Genomic DNA, 21762 nt, shown 5'->3' with positions numbered 1-21762 from the left:
CAACTGGATTTCAGTTGACTCTATTTCTCATTATTATGTGGGGTCATATAGAGAGTGACAATTTATTCCTTGTCAACCTATAGGTAAGACAGAAGAAGTGGTCCTGAAGAAGCTAGAGTATATTTATGCAAAACAGCAAGCACTAGAGGCACAAAAAAGAAAAAAGAAGATGGGATCAGATGAGTTTGATGTGTCTCCCAGAACTAGCAAACAGCAGGAAGGATCTTCTGCATCATCTGTAGATCTCGGACAGATGTTTATAAATAACAGGAAGGGGAAACCTTTGATTCTTTCCAGAAAAAGAGACCAGGCCACAGGTAGGAGGGCCATTCTTTGCTTTTCTTAATGTAGATGATCATCAGTTCAGTTTAGTTTAGTTTAGTGGACTGAATCTTGTGGCCATAATTTAGTTGTAAATAAATTAATTAAATGTTCTATATAATAAAAAGCTAATATACAAATTTTCCTCTCTACCGGGAGTTCGACCAGGGGGTGGGGCCAGCCGGCCAACTGCCCGCAGCACCTCCCCCCGGCTGGCCAGCTGCCCCTAATTGGCAGATTGGGGCAGGCTGGCCAGACCCCACCCGTGCACGAATTTGTGCACCGGGCCTCTAGTGGTTATATAAAAAGTAGAACATTAACTATATTAGATTTCAGTTTCTAGCTTTTACATTCAACCAAATCTTAAGCAGTTACCAGTCATGATAACATTTAAGACCTACTTCTAATACAGTGTACAGTCATATATTTTCCCTCTAGTGTTTCAGTGAGTATTTCATAGGCTGCCATCTTTTCAGACTTTATACATGAACTCTTTCCTTGCAGTTCTGCTTATCAGTCATGAGGAAGTTTGGGTCTAGCTGAGACAAATATATTAGAAGATTTTTAAAATTTAATTTTGTTGAATCAGATTGCCTATAAATGAATTGCTTTAAGGAACAAAGTAAATTGTTTTTTTTAATCTTTATTGTTGAAAGTATTACACATATCCCCTGTTTTCTCCCATTGACCCCCTCTAGCCCACCCCTACCCCAGGCCCTCTCCACCCACTGTCTGCGTCCATGGGTTATGCATATATGCATACAAGGTCTTTGGTTGATTACCTCCCACCCACCCACCCTCCCCCGCATTCTCTCCAAGATTCCACACTATGTTCCATGCTTCCATGTCTCTGGATCCACTCTGTTCATCAGTTTATTTTGCTAATTAGATTCCATATATGAGTGAGATCATGTGATACTTGTCTTTCTCTGACTGACTTATTTCAGTTAGGATGATACTCTCCAGGTTATAAATTGGTTCTAACTTATTGCTCTATCCTGTCTTGATTTTTGGAAGTGAGACAATACTAGTTTTACATTATTTTTGTATATCCTTAGAGAATGGTATATCCTTTTCTATTCTTTGAGTGGCCTAGTGTATGGACCAGGAAATTTGTTTTTTGTTTTTAAATATATTTTTATTGATTTCAGAGAGGGAGAGAGAGATTGAAACATTAATGATGAGAGAGAATCATTGATTGGCTGCCTCCTGCATGCCCCCTACTGGAGCTCTAGCCTGCAACCCCGGCAGGTGCCCTTGACCGCAATCTTCAGACCATAGGCTGACGCTCTATCCACTGAGCTAAACCAGCTAGGGCCAGGATATTTGGTTTTTAAAATCAACTAAGATAGTACTGATAAATACTGAAGTATAAGTTAGTTTTAACATTGCAGAATCAAATCATGTTATTGCTAAGAAAGGATTTTAATGATCATTTAATCCAGTCAGCTCATTTCACAAATAGAAAAACTGAAGTCTAGAAATTTGAAATAAGTTGTTAGGGGTATATAGGAAAGCAAGCAAGCCTAGGATTAGAATTGTATGTCTTCATCCAGATTCATCATCAAGACTATCAGAAGCTTTCCATCAAAAAAGTGGTTCCATAACTCTATTCCTCAATAATAACAAATTCTGAGCATTAGAAGAACTAGTGGCCCTGGCCGTTGTGGCTCAGTGGTTAGAGTGTTGGCCCGTGCACTGAAGGGTTGCAGATCGGTCCAGGGCATGTACCTGGATTGCAGGTGCTCAATCCCTGGCTCTGTTTGCGACACATGTAGGAGGCTAACCAATCGATAAGTCTCTCCTGTCAATGTTTCTATCTCCCCCCATCTTTCCCTCCCTCCCTCCCTTCCACACTTTCTAAAACTTAATGAAAAAAATATCCTTGGGTGAGGATTAACAACAACAAAAAACAAAACAAAACAGGAGAACCAGTGGATAGGTAACCATTATTCAGTGAAAAGTGGTTCAGAAAGTAAATTCCAAGTTGGGGTTCCTTCACTAAATTTGAAATTTACTTCATGCCTTTTAAGTCTGTGTAGTTTTAGGGATATCTCCAGTGGTTGGCAAACTCATTAGTCAACAGAGCCAAATATCAACAGTACAACAATTGAAATTTCTTTTGAGAGCCAAATTTTTTAAACTTACACTATAAAGGTAGGTACATTGTTACTAACTTAATTACGGTACTCCTAAGGCTTAGGAAGAGCCACACTCAAGGGGCCAAAGACCCGCATGTGGCTCGAAAGCCGCAGTTTGCTGACCATAGTCCTAGACTCATAGGCTATACTTGCATTAGTTGAAGATTTTTAATCCTTAACTAATCTCTGATCTTCCTTACAGAAAATACCTCACCATCTAACACTCCACACACCTCTGCCAACATCGTGATGACTCCACAAGGGCAATTGCTCACCTTAAAAGGTCCCCTATTTTCAGGACCAGTGGTAACTGTTTCTCCTGCTCTATTAGAAGCAGATCTGAAGCCTCAACTTGCCAGAAGTGCTGTGGCTCAGTCAGGTATGTCATAGGTGGTGTTCTTTATGGATAGTGAAAAAGAGTTATCCCTGATATCCCACCGTGATAGAGAAAGCCTTTGAATGTGTTCTGTAATCATGAAGAACTATTTTACTCAAATGTGCCTTGGTAAGAAATGACCCTCTTTTTGGAACACATTTGGCTCCATCTGTGGTATTGATTGTTTTTGTTTTGTTTTTTTACCTGGGGTTGGGAATTATTTTGTGATCTCTAGTTATTTCTAACTAGGAAAAGAATTGAAAAGATGTGAGAGTAGGAAGAAGATGAAGAGTCATTGTTTTAGTTTTGGGTACTGAGAAGTATTTGTCAATTTTGTATTATAATCAATCAGAGAGGGTTTACTCATACATTACCAGCCTGATACAGTTTGAACACCACTTGCTTTTGGGGATAAGAAGTAGAGTTGAAAAAGTCTCACTTTGATGATTTAGGTTTTAGGCACCTAGATTTCTATTAGGATACAAGGATATCCTTACTACTAGTAATACTGCTAAACCCAGGCTGGAGGTGTCATTCGGTTCTGCCTATGGGGCTTCACTTTCCCCTCAGAATAGTTAATTGGGTGAACAGAACGAAGATGCATGTCTGCGACAAAATAAAGAATTAACGTGGGGAGCATTTCTATAAAATAATTAAATGGAACTTTTATTAAGGATGGAATATCAAATACCAGTTTTTTGTGTGTTTTTTTGTGTGTTTTGTTTGTTTGTTTGTTTTTGTAAGGTTAGGGTTTAAATTAGGGTTAGTGTTAGGGCTAGTGCTAAGGCTAGGGTTATGGTTAGGTTTTAGGATCTCAAATACCAGTTGTTTTTATTGGATTTTACATATTGTAGGCTAGGTCTATAATTTGGAGGACTAATATTCCTTTTTATCTTTTTGATAAAAATAGACTGGAATTTTAACTACAATTCCCCAAATGGTCATTGGGTATGAATGAGAGAGGTGCTTACTACTATAGATCTAAATGAAATTTTTTTCTCTCCTAGAAAATGATGACTTATTTATGATGCCAAGAATTGTTAATGTGACATCACTGGCCACAGAGGGAGGTTTGGTAGATACGAGTGGCAGCAAATATTCTCATGAAGTTCCTGATGGCAAGTCACCTGACCACCTGAAAAACACTGTCAGGAATGAAGATAACTCCTTTGAAGATTCAGGTAGAATCTCTTCCAGAGGCAACCATAGAGGTGGCAGAATGACATTGGGTCCAACACAGGGTTTTCTAGCAAATAAAGATTCAGGTTTTCCACAAATGGTTGATGTTTCCAGTGTGCAAGAAGCACAAGAGTTCTTACCCAAAAGGATTTCTGGTAATACGAGAGGGATTCAGTATAAATGGAAAGAGAGTGGATCAAGACGGGAGAGATTGAAGCCAAAGGAGTCTTCGTTTCATAAATTAAAAATGAAAGATCTGAAAGACTCAAGCATAGAGATGGAACTAAGAAAGGCAGCATCAGCTATAGAGGAAGCAGCACTGGATCCCAGCGAACTGCTAACTAACATGGAAGATGAGGATGATACTGATGAGACACTCACTTCTCTGCTCAATGAGATTGCCTTTCTTAATCAGCAACTAAATGATGACTCTGTTAGCCTGGCGGAACTGCCCAGCTCTATGGATACAGAGTTCCCAGGGGATGCTCGACAGGCTTTCATCAGTAAGCATCCTCCTGGGAACAGAGCAAGTTTCCAGATTGGCCACTTGGGAACTGATGTGAAAGAGTTGCCTGATGTACAAGGAGAGAGTGATTCTGCCAGTCCCCTCCTCTTGCACTTGGAAGATGATGACTTTTCTGAGAATGAAAAACAAATTGTAGAACCAGCCTCTGAGCCAGATGTCCTTAAGATTGTTATTGACTCGGAGATAAAGGATTCCCCTCTTTCCCACAGGAAAGTCAGTGATGGAGGGAAGGGTATCCCTGCAGAGTCTGAAAATATTTCCTCACCCCCCATTCTACACATGAAGGCTGGCCTAGAGAACAGCATTACAGATACTTTGTGGAGGCCTATGCCAAAGTTGGCACCTCTGGGTTTAAAAGTAGCTAATCCTTCCAGTGATGCAGATTGTCAGAGTCTCAAGGTGATGCCTTGTTTGGCACCGGTAGCTGCCAAAGTTGGGTCAGTTGGACACAAAAGAAACTTAATAGGGAATGACCAGGAAAGCCGGGAGAGCAAGGTGATGCCTACATTGGCACCTGTTGCGGTCAAATTGGGCAACTCTGGGGCCTCATCAAGTTCTGCAGGGAAATGAACTTATTTGTCCTTAGGCAGAAGCCAGGCTGTGAGGGGAAACAACCTTTCTCTGCTGGCATCTGTTTATTTGTGTCATGGAACTGTGATCCTTGACTTCGATGCAGTGGATAATGGTAGAGAAAGGGATAGGTTGCTGACCTTGGTGTAAGAAATTACTATTATGAAATTCTAATCATGTTAAAATGTGTTACCTCATTTGTGGTGCTGGGTCTCCTCATCCTCTCTAAGATGTGACTGATCCATTGCTGAACATGAGGTGTTCCTTTCACCTAAAGAATTCATAAGATTCTAGATCCATAGTGGTTTTCTAGTTCCCTATGAGATAAAAAGCTGCTTGAGACTTTAGACATGCTATGGACTGAACTGTAGTTTGATAGCTATGGTTTAGGTGTGAAATCCAAGGGAGGTGATGCACTTGTGCAGAAGGATCCAGAAAAGAGAGTTTCCAGTTGGTGTTTTAAAAGCAGGTGGAGAGGAATGGGATAACATGGAATACCAAAGTGAAGTACTTTGTGGCATTCAGCAAAAATCTCTCTTTCATATCCAAACAACTTCCATTCCTTCACATTTTCAATAAGAATTACCAATCCAATTCTTTTGGCAAATTAGGAATGCTTTTAACTTTTATTACTAAGATAATTATTCTGAGATGTTAAAAAACACACACACACACAAAAAACCTAGTTCTCCCTTATTGTCTTGGGCACTGAAAAGACCATTTCACAGGACCAGGAATTTTCACCTGGAATATATATTTTGGAGGTAGGCATAGAGGGAGCCCTCCCCCTTTCACAAATCATGTCACTCAGGAGATAACTAAAATGAAAAGCATTCCCTCCCGAGACCAGAGACTGGCCAAAATAAAAAACTGTGGGGCTGGATATTTCCCAAAGCAAACCAGCCTCCTGGTGCTTGAAGGTTTCATTCATTACCTGCACAGGATGTTAAGTAAAGAAAAGTCACAGAAGGCACTCTTTACCAGGGAAATAAGGCAGTATTTGAATCAAGATATATTTTTTATTATCTGCTACCATGGATTCAATGATCTGTAGAGCTTTTTCACTCAGCTGTCAGGGTGTGAAGGACTGACAGCCTGTAAAGATGAAGATATTTATATTTTTGTATAGTTGTTTTGATAGATTTCTCAAAGGCTGAAGTTTTCAACCTAGAAGATGAGATTTGTATTGAGTATAGAAATGATGTTTCCTATCTAGTTTGTAAATAATCATGGTGCACTTGAGGGGTCTCTTGGGAACTCCCGGGGGCAAGAATCACTATTCTGAAAATGTATAGACTGGGATTTAGCTGCTACATTTTGCCTTTCTTAAATAATTATATTTTGGAATGTAACCCATGTCTGTCTTCATTGACAGGATTTGCTTGTGTTGTTAAACACTAACACAAGAGCTTCCAGTGCCTGGGCTGTGCCTAGGTGATGCTATTTCTTCTACATCCCCTGCCGCCTTTATCCCAAATCCCACTCAGTGTATCTTCAGACCGAGGTTGTGAGACCAACTTTGGAATGGTTCTAGCCAGTAAATTACTACTTTCATGGTTGGTTCCCTTTCTAGTAACTCTGGTAATCAACAGATGGAAATGGGTGGAAAATTTTCCTCTGCAAATTGCAGTGGGAGCAAATTCTTTGTTTTGTGCTACTTGCCTTTCTACACCTTGCTCATCTAGCATTCAACTTTCCCTCCTCTAAGGTTACTGAAGAAGCTTGAAGTAGGTAATGAGTGCTTCTCATTATCCTTTCCACTCCCCTCTACCCAGCAGATTTCATTCATGCCTTAGCCAAGGAGTCCAGCACCTGTCTTCCCTGCTAATAATTGTCCTTGGAGATGCTAGTACTTTAATCTAGGTATAGCAGTTTCCCATTATTTCCTTGCTCATCTTGTCCTCACATTTCCTCCTGACTTCCTAAAGCTCTTGTTATGCCTTTTGAGAGTCAGCCAAGGAACAGGCAAGTGAGTGGATAATCCTCAGGAAAAGAAGGACCATTCTGCTTCTGAACACTGTTCCCTTTTTTATAGACAAACAGGTAGTAGTCAGTTCTTAATGGAAAGATATTTGGCTATTTATGAGAGTTGTAATAACATGGAAATAAGAGGTAATTCCCGGTGTTCAAGGAAGGCTGCAGATGTCATTACAAACCCCCAAGATCATGGTGTTTTCAAGACCTCTTAGAGTTAAGAAGATATCAGGGCTATTTTGAGGAGGGCTCAGTCTTCAGAACAATCCTGAAGTTTGACAGAAACTTAAAAAAATCCAAAAACTTTACCCTTTAACCTTACCCCAGGAGAAAACTGATCTATGAAAATTACATGTGTGATTATGAAAGATGTAGTTGAGCAAGAGAAATTGAGGAATCTGGAGAATAGTGAGCGCTCACCCTAACTCTATAAGAAGCATGATCTCAGTAGACCAATAATTCGCCTTTTTATACATCTGTAAATAAATGGAATGTTTTTAAGAATATAATTATGTCAGATTTAGCCTTTTCTTTTATATATTAAATATATATCTTTCCTTTTCTGCTTTTGAAAAATGACTATTTTTTTAGAAATCCAAGAACAGAAGAAGTTTGGTGAGTGGGAGGCAGAATGTGTGAACTTGAAAGAAATAAATCGGTTATAATAAATAAAGCAGGTCTTGGTGTTGGGAAGTTTGTGCTGGGTTGGAGTAGAGAATCCTAATGCCTCGAGTCATATTTGAGAGAGGTGCCACTGAAGTAGGTTTATCATAAGGAATTCCTTACTGTTTTCAAAATTTTTGACATGCCATTTGGGGAAATTTTGGTGTTCTAATTCTTGAAGCATGTTTTACATGGAGACTTCAAAATTTTGTCCAACTTGACGGCAAGTATATATCAAGAAATTGTTCTACAGTGAAGAAAGACTAGCCTCATAATACCAATGTGTGTGAGGGTAATATGCCCGTTACCGTTGGTAATAACAGGACATAAACACCGTCTTAGCAGGTAAGGACAATAGATGATCTTTAAAAAAATTGTTTTTAAATTGATTTTAGAGAGTGGAAGGGAGAGAGAACCCACGGCCTTTTGGTGTATGGTAGGATGACACTCTAACCAACTGTGCCACATTGGCCAGGACACAATAGATCTTAAATTAAGAAATATGTAAACTAGTATCATGATTTATAAAAATGTTTTTATTATTAAAGGAATCCTTTAGATTGAATGACTCTAGGTCACAGATCAAGTCCAGTTATATAAACAAATTACGTTGTGTAATTTTATAGTAAATGCAAGTCTTTTTTCCCAGAATTATGGATGAAATACCCGACAGTAGGCTTTCAGTAGTAAGTTTGAAAATGTTTTGAATACAGAAGGCAGACAATCCATATGTTATTTGGGAAGTTCAGTAGTATAATTTCTCCCCACCTCCCTAATTATACTGGTTGAGATAGTCTAATGCAGTGGTTGGCAAACTGCAGTTCGGCAAACCACGGCTTGTGAGCCACATGCAGCTCTTTGGCCCCTTGAGTGTGGCTCTTCCACAAAATATCGGCTCTTCCACAAAAATACTGACTTCTGCGCATGGGCCATGAAGTTTCAATCACACTGTACGTGCACACCTGCACGTGGTATTTTGTGGAAGAGCCACACTCAAGGGGCCAAAGTCGCATGTGGCTCATGAGCCGCGGTTTGCCGACCACGGGTCTAATGGAATGGTGTTAGGTGAATTGAGAGATAAATGCACTTTGAAGTTGGGTCTAAAAATGATAACCCTTATTCTTCCCAGAAGTTTTTAAAAATAGCAATGCACAGAGTAGGCACATTTTCAGGTACTTTTTATAGAGAATGATAACCAAGAATCAGAATACATTTCTTGCACAAAATTGCTGATTTTGAAGCAAGTACTTGTAAGAGCATCAATATTTAATGTATTACCCTATATAATAAAAGCCTAATATGCTGAGTGTCCAGTCTTATGGTCGGCTGTTCAACCAATCAAAGCGTAATATGCTAATGATATGCTAAGGCCGCTCAACCACTCGCTATGACGTGCTGTGACCATCAGGGGGCAGATGCTCTGACTTAGGTTAGCTTGCTGCTGGGGTCCAGCCGATCAGGACTGAGTGAGACAGGCCGGACACACCCTGGAGCCCTCCTGCGGTCCCTTCCTGGCTGGCCAACCTCTTGTGTCCCTCCCCGGCCCAAATCATGCACCGGTGGGGTCACTTGGCTTGGCTAGCGCCCTCTCGCAATCCGGGACCCCTCGGGATGTCAGAGCAGGTTTCGGCCTGATCCCACAGGCCAGGTCGAGGGACCCCACTGGTGCATGAATTTGTGCACTGGGCCTCTAGTCTGTCTATATATATATATATATATATATATATATATATATATATATATAAAATATGCAAAGTGCCCCCTGGGGAGTTATGGGAGATCACTTGCTATGACTGTGCTGACCACCAGGGGGTGGCACAGAATGAAGGAAGGCCCCTGCTGGCAGCTGGAAGACCCCAATTGGCCCTGATTGCCGGCCAGGCCTAGGGACCCTATCCGTGCATGAATTTTGTGCACCAGGCCTCTAGTGTCCAATAAAATTTTACATGAACATGAATGGCTGGATGCAGAGAAAATTAAAGATGAGGTACATGGCCTCACTGCCATTTGGAAACAAAATGGTCAAAAATGCATTTTTGAAATTAGAATTTTGATATATATATATATGTAACTTGAATTGAGGTATAATTGTATATTAAATTTGAACTACAAAAGATGTAAATGTTGAGAATAGTGATGCAAGTGTGTGTGGAATATGATGAGATGGTTAAAAACTGAGTTGACTTGGGAATTCTGAGACAAATCTAAGCTCTACTAAATTCGCTCTAGTAAACTCTGCTCTTAGAGTTTAAGTAGGAATGCAGTCTTGGAAGCACTGTTTTGAGATTCATCCTGTTTCCAACTGCAAGCATTGGTCTCAGCTGTCCTACAGTGCCTTGCATATTAAGGTGCTAAATAAATATTTGAATTGGTGAGCAAGTTACTGTAGCTTGTTAGTTTTCAATGATCTTACAAGTGCACCTATTGGCATGTTAAATCTAGGCTGAATTTTTAAATCTGGTCTAATGAGCATAGTGCAAAACAGACAAGTGTATACATCTTTTCTTAGGCACCTTTTTAAGAGTGACAACCATATACATGTTTCGGACATACACAAGCAGAATAAAAAGTGAAATAGTGTGTGGATGGTCAACTGCATTGTGAAGGGTTGGGTGGCAAGTATTTAACTTGGAGAAAAGAGGAATATGGCTTCTATTCCACTGGACCTGGGACTGTTATTTTCTGAGGAATTCATGAAGCTTGAGAACAGCCCTATTCACATACTGGCACTTCAAAGGCTGCCTGGTACGTACCTAGACAATAAAGGTTTGACTAAATTGTGAAGAATTAAAGATAAATGTGGTTTTGGCTCTAGGCTAGAAGTATCTGAACTTACACTAAGTTGCTTTTCAGCTAGATAATCTTAGACATTGAAAAGCAGAGCTTGAATTTGCCTCTGTAACCAGCTTCAGATGAGAGTAATTTGGGAAAAATTTTCTGTAAGGAGATAAACCAGTGTAGCGCTGGACAGGGAATGACCAATGATACTCTGTAAACCCATTTTACTTGGCCATGAGTGAGAAAACCACTAGTGGACACAAAAGTGATCTGGAGAGAAATAGGGACCACTTCTATGGCCGTTGTTGGGAATGCAGCACACAAGTAAGGACACCAGGTGGCACCATTTATTAGTGTTATATTGGCTCCTACCACTGTAAAATGACAGACTAGTAAGGAGTCAAATGGACCAATTCCCATTTCCCGACTCTTGTCTTCTTCCTCCAGATTTGGGGAATATGTGAATATCATTTTACAATTTCATTACACCTGCAGTGCATGGTCGAAGAGAAAGGGAAGTCTCATGCCTCTGGTAGCTATTGCTAATTCGTCTTCTAGGAGGCCACTTCTTGATCTGTGAGCTTTACAGATCTTGTTTTTAATGCATGGTTAGAGTACACACAAGTACATACCTAACAGCCTTGATTTTATAATGTAGAATACACGCAAGGACATACCTATTTTGCCACTTGGCTGTACAAGACCCACCCTCAGCTGTCCTACAGTGCCTTGCATATAAAGGGTTTAGGGGTTCTTCACTCTTACGTGTCCAAGTGTTCCAAGGATCTGGATAGGTTGAGACAAATGCTTCGTACTATTTCTCTGGCTTAGGCTTACCTTTTCATAAGGCAATTTCTTGAAGTAGTAACGAGGCAGAAAGACTCCTAGAAAATAAACTCAATGCAGAGACACCTGTGGAATCATACTGTAAAGTTATTTTATTTCTGTGCACGCCCTCAACTCCCATGAGCAAAAGCTAAAACTATACTACAACTAGTCAGCAAGCTTGACAGTGACCTCACCAAAGTAGTACAATAATAGGGGAAAAGTTTTACGAGTGGATTTTGATAGGAATAAGGAAAAGCACTGGAGCAACAAAGTCCTGGTTAACTCGTGGTGAGAGCGCGATGGGACATGGAAGGTTAAAGAAACCTTGAAACAAATATCTCATAGGAACATATACTTTTCTTTTTCCTCCCCCTCATGCCCATCGCCCTATCCAAGGCAATCCTCTCCCTCCCCTTTCTTCCAGCATGGCCAATTAGGTTGCCCAGTTAGTAACACTTCTTAGCACTCGAAAACGTTGGCGGTCGTCAACCTTTCGGGCCTAAGGACCCCCGGTGTTCCGCGGACCACCCGGTTGGCGACCGCTGCTCCAGAGTCATCTCCACGTAGGTCAACGCGCCGCGCGGGTGGCGGCGAACAACTATTGTAACCGCGCGGAGTCCCAGCGCTTGGGGTCGATGCGGAGCAGAGCCTATGGCTGTCTCAGTTCTGTAATTCTGAGCGAGGAGTTCGTTTCGGTTCCGGTCCCTCGGGCCTATCAGATGCCAACCTTGGCACCGCTGGGGCGTAGTTGCCGTCTTGGGGCTCTGGGGAGTGCACTCCCCCGGGGAACCAGGCCTCCTAACGCCATAAAAGGCTTGGCTCTTTCCATTCCGAAGCCGAGCAGTGCCGACCTTTCTCCAGGAGGGATACCCGCCGCGACGACGTGCGGGATCGCGGTTCTGAGTCGCAGGACCCGGCCTCCTCGCCCGCCCACGGGCTCCGCCCCACACACCTTATTCGTTCGCTCCAGGAACGCCCTCGGCTGCAGACCGCACCCTCTCGCCTCCGCTCCGCCTGCCTCGGCGGGAGCTGGGCCTCGGCGCTACTTCGCGTTTTGAGCCGCTTGTGCCGCCATAGCTGCTGCCGCCGCTGCGGCCGCGGAGCTGAAATCGCCGAGCGCGATGCCTGAGGGCGCTGTGAGCGTGGCGGGCCCCGGGCCCCGGGGCTGGTGAGGCTGGGTCCGAGCGGGGGCGCTGGCGAGTAGCCGGGGCTGCTGAGGGAGGGGGAACAGGAAGGTCCAGGGTCCCCGTGGAGGGCTCCCGAGGGTCGGGCGGGGGCGGGAGGCTCAGGGGCAGAGCGGTGGCCGGGCCACGGCGAGCCCCGCGGTGCCGACTGCCCTGCGGCCGCTGGCGCAGGTCCCCAGGCCCCCGAGGCATCCGGTGGCCGCGGCGGCGGCGTCCTGCCGTGAACGCTGCAATTGCCATGGGGACAGTTGGGCATTAACGGGGACCGGGCCAGCTAGCAGGTACGACCCTACGGGGGCCCGTCCCTCCTCCCGTTCCAACGCCCCCGGCAGGCACGGGCCTAGGCAGCCGCGCCGGGTGTGCAGGCGGGAATGTGGGTGAAGAGCACTGCCCGGAGGTGAGCGCGGCAGACGCTGCCGGGCAGCCGGTGAGGTGGCCTCCCGCCGTCTCAGGCCAGCGAGAGCGCAGACGGGGAGACCCTGTGGAGTGGACAGGCAGCGCTGCTATTGAGGCAGGTCCCAGGGTGTGCCAGGAACTGTCCAGGGACTCCGCACCATGATGGCCGTGGAGGGGTCGACCATTACCAGCCGGCTCAAGAACCTGCTGCGATCCCCATCCATCAAACTGCGCCGGAGCAAGGCAGGCAGCCGGCGAGAGGACCTCAGCTCCAAGGTGAGTCCTCGTCCCGGGAGCCGCCTTTCCCCAGCCCTCCCCTCCCCTCCTTTGCTCCGTGTTCCTCTCTCCCCTTAACTCTTTCTGGGGAAAGAGGAGAACTAGACGGTCCTGTGGCTCCCAAGGATCAAGTGTGCTCGTCTCTGCCCTTCCGGAAAGCAATGGTTTAGTGTTAGGTTAAAGGAGAGATAGCAGCAGGGGTGGGCGTGCTGAGATGCGTTCATGGAAAAAGGATTGGGAGGAAGGCAACCTGGATTCAGTTCACTACAAACGAAGTCTGTGCGCGGGGAAGCCAGGTGATGTGCTGTGACTCCGTTTCCCTTCTTGGGAGAGAGTAGTGGGATCCCATCTCCCGGGAAGGACTAAGCTGTGACTAGTGTAGCTGCAAGTGTTAGTGCCATAGCTGGGTTACGTAAGACAGTAGTAGCATAAAGAAATATGCCAGAACTGCCCGGCTGGTGTGGCTCAGCAGTGGAGTGTCGATCCAGGAGCCAAAAGATCACCAGTTTGATTCTGGTCGGGGCACATGCCCGGGTTGAGGGCTTGCCCGCCAGTAGGGGGCATGCAGGAGGCAGCCAATTGACAGTGTTCCTCTCTCATTGATGTTTCTCTCTCGATCCCTCTCCCTTCCTCTCTAAAACCAATTAAAATTTTAAAAAAGGAAAGAAATATGCTAGAACACCTAGTCTGAGGAATTGGCTTGGCAAATGCTCTTGCCTGGGGTCAAAACATATTTATTTGTCTCTTCAAGAAACCTCAATTAATTTAACCGGAGCTTCTTGACTTCTTAGGAATGATAACAGCAAAACAGTTCTCCTGGTTTGCTTTTGAACGTTCCTATTTCATTCACTATATGCCAAGAGCCACATGCCACCCTGCTGCTGCCCAGTTCCTCAGAGGCCACGTCCCTGCATCCACTCAGTTGTGTGGGTGTTGGCCTTTATGTTTTCTTCAACTGTGGTGAGGCCCACAACTTTGAAAATAGAAAAGTTGGCTACATTTATTGAATCCCTGAGGGAATCTAGGGCTTTGTTCCCACAGGATTAGATTAGACCTTTGTATGTTAGCATTGTTTAAACAGAGTAGTAGCCTTGTGTGGTACAGGATTGCTACAGGGAGAGGCATTTGAGACCACAGCGTTTTACTGCCTTGTATCTCTTCAGAGATTAGTAAAGCCAATGAGAAATGATTGAGAGTGCTAATATACAACGTGTCAGGGTTCTGGGAGGACTTAGTTCAGAAAGCTGTCCCTTAGCAGAACCTTACTTGAATTTAGTCAGAAGGTGAACAGCTTTTCTGTATATTTCTCAGAGGTCATATTAAATAAAAATTGGGCCTGGCCAGTGTATCTCAGTGGTTGAACATTGACTCATGAACCAAGAGTTCACGTTTGATTCCCAGTCAGGGCACATACCCGGGTTGGAGGCTCGATCCCCAGGAGGGGGCTTGCAGGAGGCAGCCAATCAATGATTCTCTCTCATCATTGATGTTCCTATCTCTCTCTCCCTCTCCCTGCCTCTCTGAAGTCAATAAAAAAATAAAAAAATAAATAAATAAATAACATGTATATATTTAAAAAAGTTAAATAGAAATTGGCTACAAGGTTCCTTGGCAGTGAAGATAGTGACTTTTCCAAGGACTCTATTAATTGTTGTTCATATTCTCCAGATGCAGAATGGGCCAGAAACTTAGAAACTTTCTTGAGTTGATTCTGTTCACTCATTTTTTGTGTTGGGTCATTCTTAGTGCTACAAACACTTGTATTCTTGATTGGTAACTTGGCAATGACCAGCACTAGTAGAGCAATTTTCTCATATCTTTGGCCTCTTTTTCTGACTGAGAATGGTTTAGGTAGTATAAATTTATGATGGAAATTTAGTCTTCAGTGTTAATAATTACTGTAATTTTTGTCTGCGATCCAGAAGATATGATCATCATTCTTTAAAACTTCGCATGTTGTTCATTATTAATGCATTCAACAAATATTTATTGTACCTATTATGTGTGGAATCAGTGATGAGTAAAACATTCTTTGCCATCAAAGAGCTTGTGGCTTGTCTGACTTGTAGACAAATAATTACAACATGGTGTGGTAAGTGGTGCCCTAGAAGTATGCAAAAGGTGGTAATGGCAGCATAGGGGCGGGAACCTAAGGGGAATTAGGAAAGACTTCACAGAGGAAGGGATGCTTGAACTGTGAGTCCTGAGGCAAGAGGAGGAGAAGAGAAGCTCTCCAGGAAAACAGTGAAAAAAAATCCCTGTTTCAAATAGGAATTCAGTACTTCAGACTTTTTGTTTAATCCTCACCTGCAGATATGTTTTTATTGATTTTTAGAGAGAGAGGAAGGGTGGGAGAGAGAGAGAAACATTGATTAGTTGCCTCTTGTATGTACCCCAACCTGGGGAATGAACCTGCAACCTAGGTCTGTGCCCTGACCAGGAATCAAACCTGCAACATTTTGGTGTACAGGACGATGCTCCAACCAGCTGAGCCACATGGCCATGGCAGTGCTTCAGACTCTGTTTGTTCTAGAGCTGTGAATAAAGGAAACACTTAGCTGACGTTGAAAGACCCTTCAGTGGTCTGACAGAGCAAGAGTACTTGCGCATATTTTTAGCACCCAAAAGTAGTAGCTGTCTTTGTGGGCTTAGGACTCCACGGTATCTGACTCCTCACACTCCTTATTAAAGACTCTACCCAAGATGATTCTAAAAGCCTGCCTTGTGGTAACCCATATAAGATTCGGCGTATGAAGCTTTGTTAGCTGCTCTAATGTGTAGTGGCTGTGGGTAAACACAGTAACATTCAGAGAGCTTGTGATTCATGGACAACAGACTCTGACATAAAATTTGAAGGCCAAGACCTATGCCTTTTGGGGGGCGGGGAGCAAAGAAGGAAGTGACAGAGGGCCTTTATGTAGCTCTTACCTCAGATGGCCTGCAGCTTTGAATCATATTGTTCCTTCTATCTAAAGTAGCCTTTTCACTAAACTCTCCACTTATTTTTCAGGTCCAATTCTGTATTTACTGGAGCCATAAGGCCTTTTCTGACTAGGGTGTCGTCCCCCCCCCACCCACTACCTTGGAACCAATTATTCTTTTATGTATGTCTTCATTTCCAAAGGTCAGGTGTAATGTTATTTATTTCCTTTATATCACACTGTACTGTGTAAGATATGCAGTAAATACTAAATGGATGAGAAAAATTTAAAGATGTCAAATATGGTAGGGATAAATTTGGAATTCTAAAAGAATAGGAAATGATCAGGAGGAGTTGTGTGACCTCTTTAGAAGAGAAATCAAAATGTTGAAAAAGAAGTAGAGATGCAGCCTAGGTAGGTGTGGAGGGCATGAAAGAGACAGGAAAGTACATATATGCAGAAAGTGGTGCTCATGAAAGGCTTTTTAATTAAGGAGAGACCTATTTTTAAAAGATGTTTAAAATACAGCTAAAAGCTGAAGTGAGAGCTGTAGAGATGAGTATTTAAATTATTAGAGGGAGAGCAGATGAGAGCTGGGATTTTAAAACACTTCTCTAAGGAAGGGAATTCTCTGCAGTATAATAGGATTGGAAGTAATTTGAGGTTTTCTGCCTTTTCTGCTGGGTCTTGATGAAGTGTAAAGTTACCAGTTGTAAACATCCTTCAACTTCGAGCCCTGTACAATTAATTATCCCTTCTACTTCTCATCTCAGTTGAGGATATATATATATATTTTAATGCCCTTGACCAGAATCAAACCTGGGACCTTTCAGTCCACAGGCCGACGCTCTATCCACTGAGCCAAACTGGTTAGGGCTTAAGGCTATATTTTCCTTAAGAAGTAAATGTGTGTTCTTGATAGCTAACCCTCCCCCTCTTTTTTTGAAGTTTCTGAAAGATTTGTATGTGAAGGGAGCTGGGTTGTTTTTCTCTTTTAACAAAGGATAGAAATGGACTGAAGCCGAGCAGGCAAGATTTAAGTTAGGGATACAAAAGCATTGCCTATGCTGGAGGGTTGTTAGATTTTGAAAAAGTAAGTGAAGGAGGTTTTGAAATTCTCCTCCTCTTTAATAGCCATTAATCCAGTCTGGGTTATATATCATCCCTTCTGGAAACAATGGGCAAGGCAACTTGCAGCTTGCTTTTGGTTATCAGTTTTTATGAATCTGAGTTCAATTAATTCTCATATCCCCCCCCCCCCCCCCCCCCCACCCCACACACACACACCTTTTTTCTCTCTCATTTTCTTGTCCAGTTTTTTCCTATCTAATTATATGGTGGTACTTTGAGCCTTTTAACATGTGACTCTGTGAGAGTTTGTGTAGGTGAGTTTCATGGAGGAGAAAAAAATTGGCAGTAAATCTGATTTCAATTTTTGCTTAGTGTTTGAGCCCAGGTATTAGTATTGAGATTCTTTAATCCATCTATTTGGTAGTAGAGAAACATTTATTTTTAATTAATTAATAATTAATTAATTACATTTTGTGAAATCCTCACCCAAGGATATGTTTTTCATCGATTCTAGAGAGGAAGGGAGAAGGGGAGGGGGAGGGGGAGGGGGATGGGAGCAGGAGAAGGAAAGAGAGAGAGAGAGAGAGAGAGAGATCAATGTGAGAGAGAAACATCGATTTGTTGCCTGCCTTACATGCTCTGACTGGGAATTGAACCTGTGACCCTTTGGTGCACAGGGTGATGATGCTATAACCAACTGAACCACACCGACCAGGACAAAACATTTATTTTAAAAACATTTATGGATCATTGGCTCTAGCTTGATGGTTCTCACTTGGGGAAAGGGTCAGGAGGGCGGTGAGACATCAGAATACCTATGCAACATTTAAAAAATACACATTCCTGGGTCCCATCCTAGCTATATGGGATCAGAACTTCTGTGGGTAGAGTTGATAGCTGTACATGTATTGTTACAACAGAAGCCTCCTGCTGGGACTCTGATATCTGTTGGCTTCATACTTAAGTCCACATTGAGGCTTCTTGAGAATACATAAAGCAAGCCCAGTTTCATTCTTCTCCTTGAGTAGTTCAAACATTTTTTAAAAATTTTTTCAGTTATCATTGACAAAATATTATATTGGTTTCAGTGCACAAATAGTTATTAGACATTTATATCACTTACAAAGTGATCACTCTGTTAAGTCTAGTACCCATGACACCATAAATAGTTATTACAATATTATTGACTATATTCCCTATGTTGTACTTTATTTTTTTCTTATTGTTTAAAATATTACATGTCTCCTTTTTCTCCCCCATGGAACTCCCCCAACCATTCCCACCCCCGAGGGCAGGCTCCCACAGCCCCAGTGTCTGTTCCATTGATTATGCTAATATGCATGCATACAAGTCCTTTGGTTGTTTTCTAACCTCCCCCTGCCCTGCCTTCTCTCTGAGGTTGGACGGTCTGTTCAGTGTTACCTTGTCTCTGGATCTATTTTTGTTCATCAGTTTTGTTGTTCATTATATCCCACATATGAGTGAGATCATGTGATATTTATCTTTCTCTGACTGGCTTATTTCGCATAGCATAATGCTCTCCAGTTCCATCCATGCTGCTGCAAATAGTAAGAATTCCTTCTTTTTTATAGCAGCGTAGTATTCCATTGTATAGATGTACCACAGTTTTTTAATCCACTCATCTGCTGATGGGCACTTACGCTGTTTCCAAATGTTAGCTATGGTAAATTGTGCTGCTATGAACATAGGGATGCATATATCCTTTCTGATTGGTGTTTTGTTTCTTGGGATATATTCCTAGAAGTGGGATCACTGGATCAAATGGGAGTTCCATTTTTAACTTTTTGAGGAAACTCCATACTGTTTTCCACAGTGGCTGCACCAGTCTGCTGTACTTTACATTTTTATGCTAGTTTTTATAACTAGCAATTTGTACATCTTAAACCCTTCCCCTTCTTCACCCATCCCCCAACACCCCTCTCATCCAGAAATAATCATTTGTTCTTTTTATCTATGAATTTGTTTCCGTTTTGTTTGTTCATTTATTTTGGTTTTTAGATTTCACATATAAGTGAAATCATATGTATTTGTTTTTCTCTGTTTGACTTATTTCAGTTAGCAAAATACCCTCTAGGTCCATCCATGTTGTTGCAAATGGGAGATTGCATATATTTTTTTTTTTTGTAGATGAGTAACATTCTATTCCATGTATGACATCTTTTTTTTTCTTTTAAAAAAATATTTTTATTGATTTCAGAGAGGAAGGGAGAGGGAGAGAGAGATAGAAACATCAATGATGAGAGAGAATCATTGATGGGCTGCCTTGACCCACACTGGGGATCCAGCCAGCAACCTGGGTATGTGCCCTGACTGGGAATCGAACCATGACCTCCTGGTTCATAGGTTAATGCTCAACCACTGAGCCGTGCGCCGGGCTTCCTTTCTTTTCTTTTTTTCCGTCACTATTTATCCTCCTTACACCCTCTTCCTCCTCTACCCACCAACCCCCTTCTGCCACTCCTGGCAATCGCCACACTGTTGTCTGTGTCCATGAGTTCTCTCTCTCTTTTTTTTCTTTGCTCAATCCCTCCACCCCTTCTGTACCACATCTTCTTTATCCAGTCATCTATCAGTGGACACTTAGCTTACTTCTATAGCTTGCTTATTATAAATAATGCTGCAGTGAACATAGGGCTGCATATATCTTTTTGAATTAGTATTTTGGATTTCTTTAGATAATTATCCAAAAGTGGAATTGCTTGGTCATATGATAGTCCTATTTTTATTTTTTATTTTTTGAGGAACTTCCATACTGCTTTCCATAGTGGCTGCTCCAGTTTATGATCCCACCAACAGTGCTCGAGGGTTCCTTTTTCTTCACATTCTTGCCAACACTTGTTGTTTGTTGATTTATTGATGATAGTCATTCTGACAGATGTGAGGTGATATCACATTGAGGTTTTAATTTGTATTTCCCTGATGATTAGTGATGTTGCGCATCTTTTCATATGTCTTTTGGCCATCTGTATGTCCTTTTGGGAGAAATGTCTATTTGGGTCCTCTGCCCATTTTTTAAATTGGAGATTTGTTTTTTTTGTTTTGTTTTTTTTAAAATATATATTTTATTGATTTTTCACAGAGAGGAAGAGAGAGGGATAGAGAGTTAGAAACATCGATGAGAGAGAAACATCGATCAGCTGCCTCCTGCACACCTCCCACTGGGGATGTGCCCGCAACCAAGGTACATGCCCTTGGCCGGAATCGAACCCGGGACCCCTCAGTCCGCAGGCCGACGCTCTATCCACTGAGCCAAACCTGTCAGGGCGAGATTTGTTTTTTTGGGAGGGTTAAGCTGTATGAGTTTCTTATATATTTTGGATATTAACCCTTTATTGGAGGTGTCATTGGTGCATAACTTCTTCCATTCAGTAGGTTGTCTTTTTGTTTTGTTGATGGTTTCCTTCACTGTGCAAAAGCTCTTCAGTATGATGTAGTCCCATTTATTTTTTCTTTTGTGTCCCTTGCCGGAGGAAACGTATTAAAAAAGATATTACTAAGAGCAATGCCAAAGAGTTTATTGCCTATGTTTTCTTCTAGGAGTTTTATGGTTTCAGGTCTTATATTTAAGTCTTTAATCCTTTTTGAGTTTATTCTTCTGTGTGGTATAAGAAAGTGGTCTAGTTTCATATTTTGAATGTATCTGTCTGGCTTTCTTACCACCATTTATTGAAGAGACTGTCTTCACCCCATTGTATATATCTTGCCTCCTTTGTCATAGATTAGTTGACCATATAGGTGTGGGTTTTTTCCTGGATTCTATTCTAGTCCATTGATTCATATGTCTGCTTTTATGCCAGTACCATGCTGTTTAAGTTACTATAACCTTGTAGTATAGTTTGATAGAAATAGAACACTGCTAAGACTTTGGTAGTTTCTGAAGATGTGATGCTAATGGTGTGGTCAAAGTGGGTAAGGATGGAGATGAAGTTTTTGTCTTATGTAATTAAGGTGATTTTATTTTTAAAGATTAAAATACCCAAGGACTTGATTCTATTCTTTTACTTTTCTTTTTTTTTAATTCAAATTTTATTTTTCAATTACAGTTTACGTTCAGTATTATTTTGTATTAGTTTCAGGTGTACAGCATAGTTAGAGTCATATACTTTACAATGTATTGCTCTAGTTCAGTGGTCGGCAAACTCATTAGTCAACAGAGCCAAATATCAATAGTACAACGATTGAAATTTCTTTTGAGAGCCAAATTTTTTAAACTTAAACTACATAGGTAGGTACATTGTTATTAACTTAATTAGGGTACTCCTAAGGCTTAGGAAGAGCCACACTCAAGGGCCCAAAGAGCCGCATGTGGCTCGAGTGCCACAGTTTGCCGACCATGGCTCTAGGTCCATCATGCTGTCTCATGTAATAAGGTTTCATTCTTTTTTATGGCCAAATAATATTTCATTGTATATATGTGCCACAGCTTTTTATCCACTCGTCTACGGATGGGCACTTAGGTTGCTTTCATATCTTGGCAATTGTAAATAATGCTGCAGTGAATATAGGGGTGCATATATCTTTTAAATTAGTGGTTTGC

The 21762-nt window shown here is 42.1% G+C and overlaps 2 protein-coding genes across 14 annotated transcripts in view; both read left to right on the top strand.

The window, feature by feature from the left end:
* Positions 1–7596, top strand: part of MGA (MAX dimerization protein MGA) — a 144815-nt gene extending 137219 nt beyond the window's left edge. For 10 of the 13 annotated variants that reach the window (XM_070424787.1, XM_070424771.1, XM_070424841.1 and 7 more), the window contains exons 22-24: positions 84–317; positions 2665–2841; positions 3846–7596. In XM_070424787.1, coding sequence (XP_070280888.1) covers positions 84–317; positions 2665–2841; positions 3846–5113 — 1679 coding nt within the window. In that variant the 3' untranslated portion in view covers positions 5114–7596. Of the gene's footprint in view, positions 1–83; positions 318–2664; positions 2842–3845 lie in introns of those variants that run through there. The other 3 variants (XM_070424821.1, XM_070424852.1, XM_070424859.1) reach the window with 3 other exon arrangements.
* Positions 7597–12441: 4845 nt separating this feature from the next.
* MAPKBP1 (mitogen-activated protein kinase binding protein 1) overlaps positions 12442–21762 on the top strand; it is a 57394-nt gene continuing 48073 nt past the window's right edge. Inside the window, exons 1-2 of the mRNA XM_070424730.1 lie at positions 12442–12524; positions 12993–13212. Of these exons, the coding sequence (XP_070280831.1) occupies positions 13096–13212 (117 nt within the window). The 5' untranslated portion in view covers positions 12442–12524; positions 12993–13095. The remainder of the gene's footprint in view (positions 12525–12992; positions 13213–21762) is intronic.

The sequence above is a fragment of the Myotis yumanensis genome, unplaced genomic scaffold (genome assembly GCF_028538775.1).
Source record: "Myotis yumanensis isolate MYYU_CA2020_CCGP unplaced genomic scaffold, mMyoYum1.0.hap1 SCAF_1, whole genome shotgun sequence".
Lineage (NCBI taxonomy): Eukaryota > Metazoa > Chordata > Mammalia > Chiroptera > Vespertilionidae > Myotis > Myotis yumanensis.
Note: the sequence above shows the minus strand (reverse complement) of the source record. Positions and strands in the feature narration are given on the sequence as shown.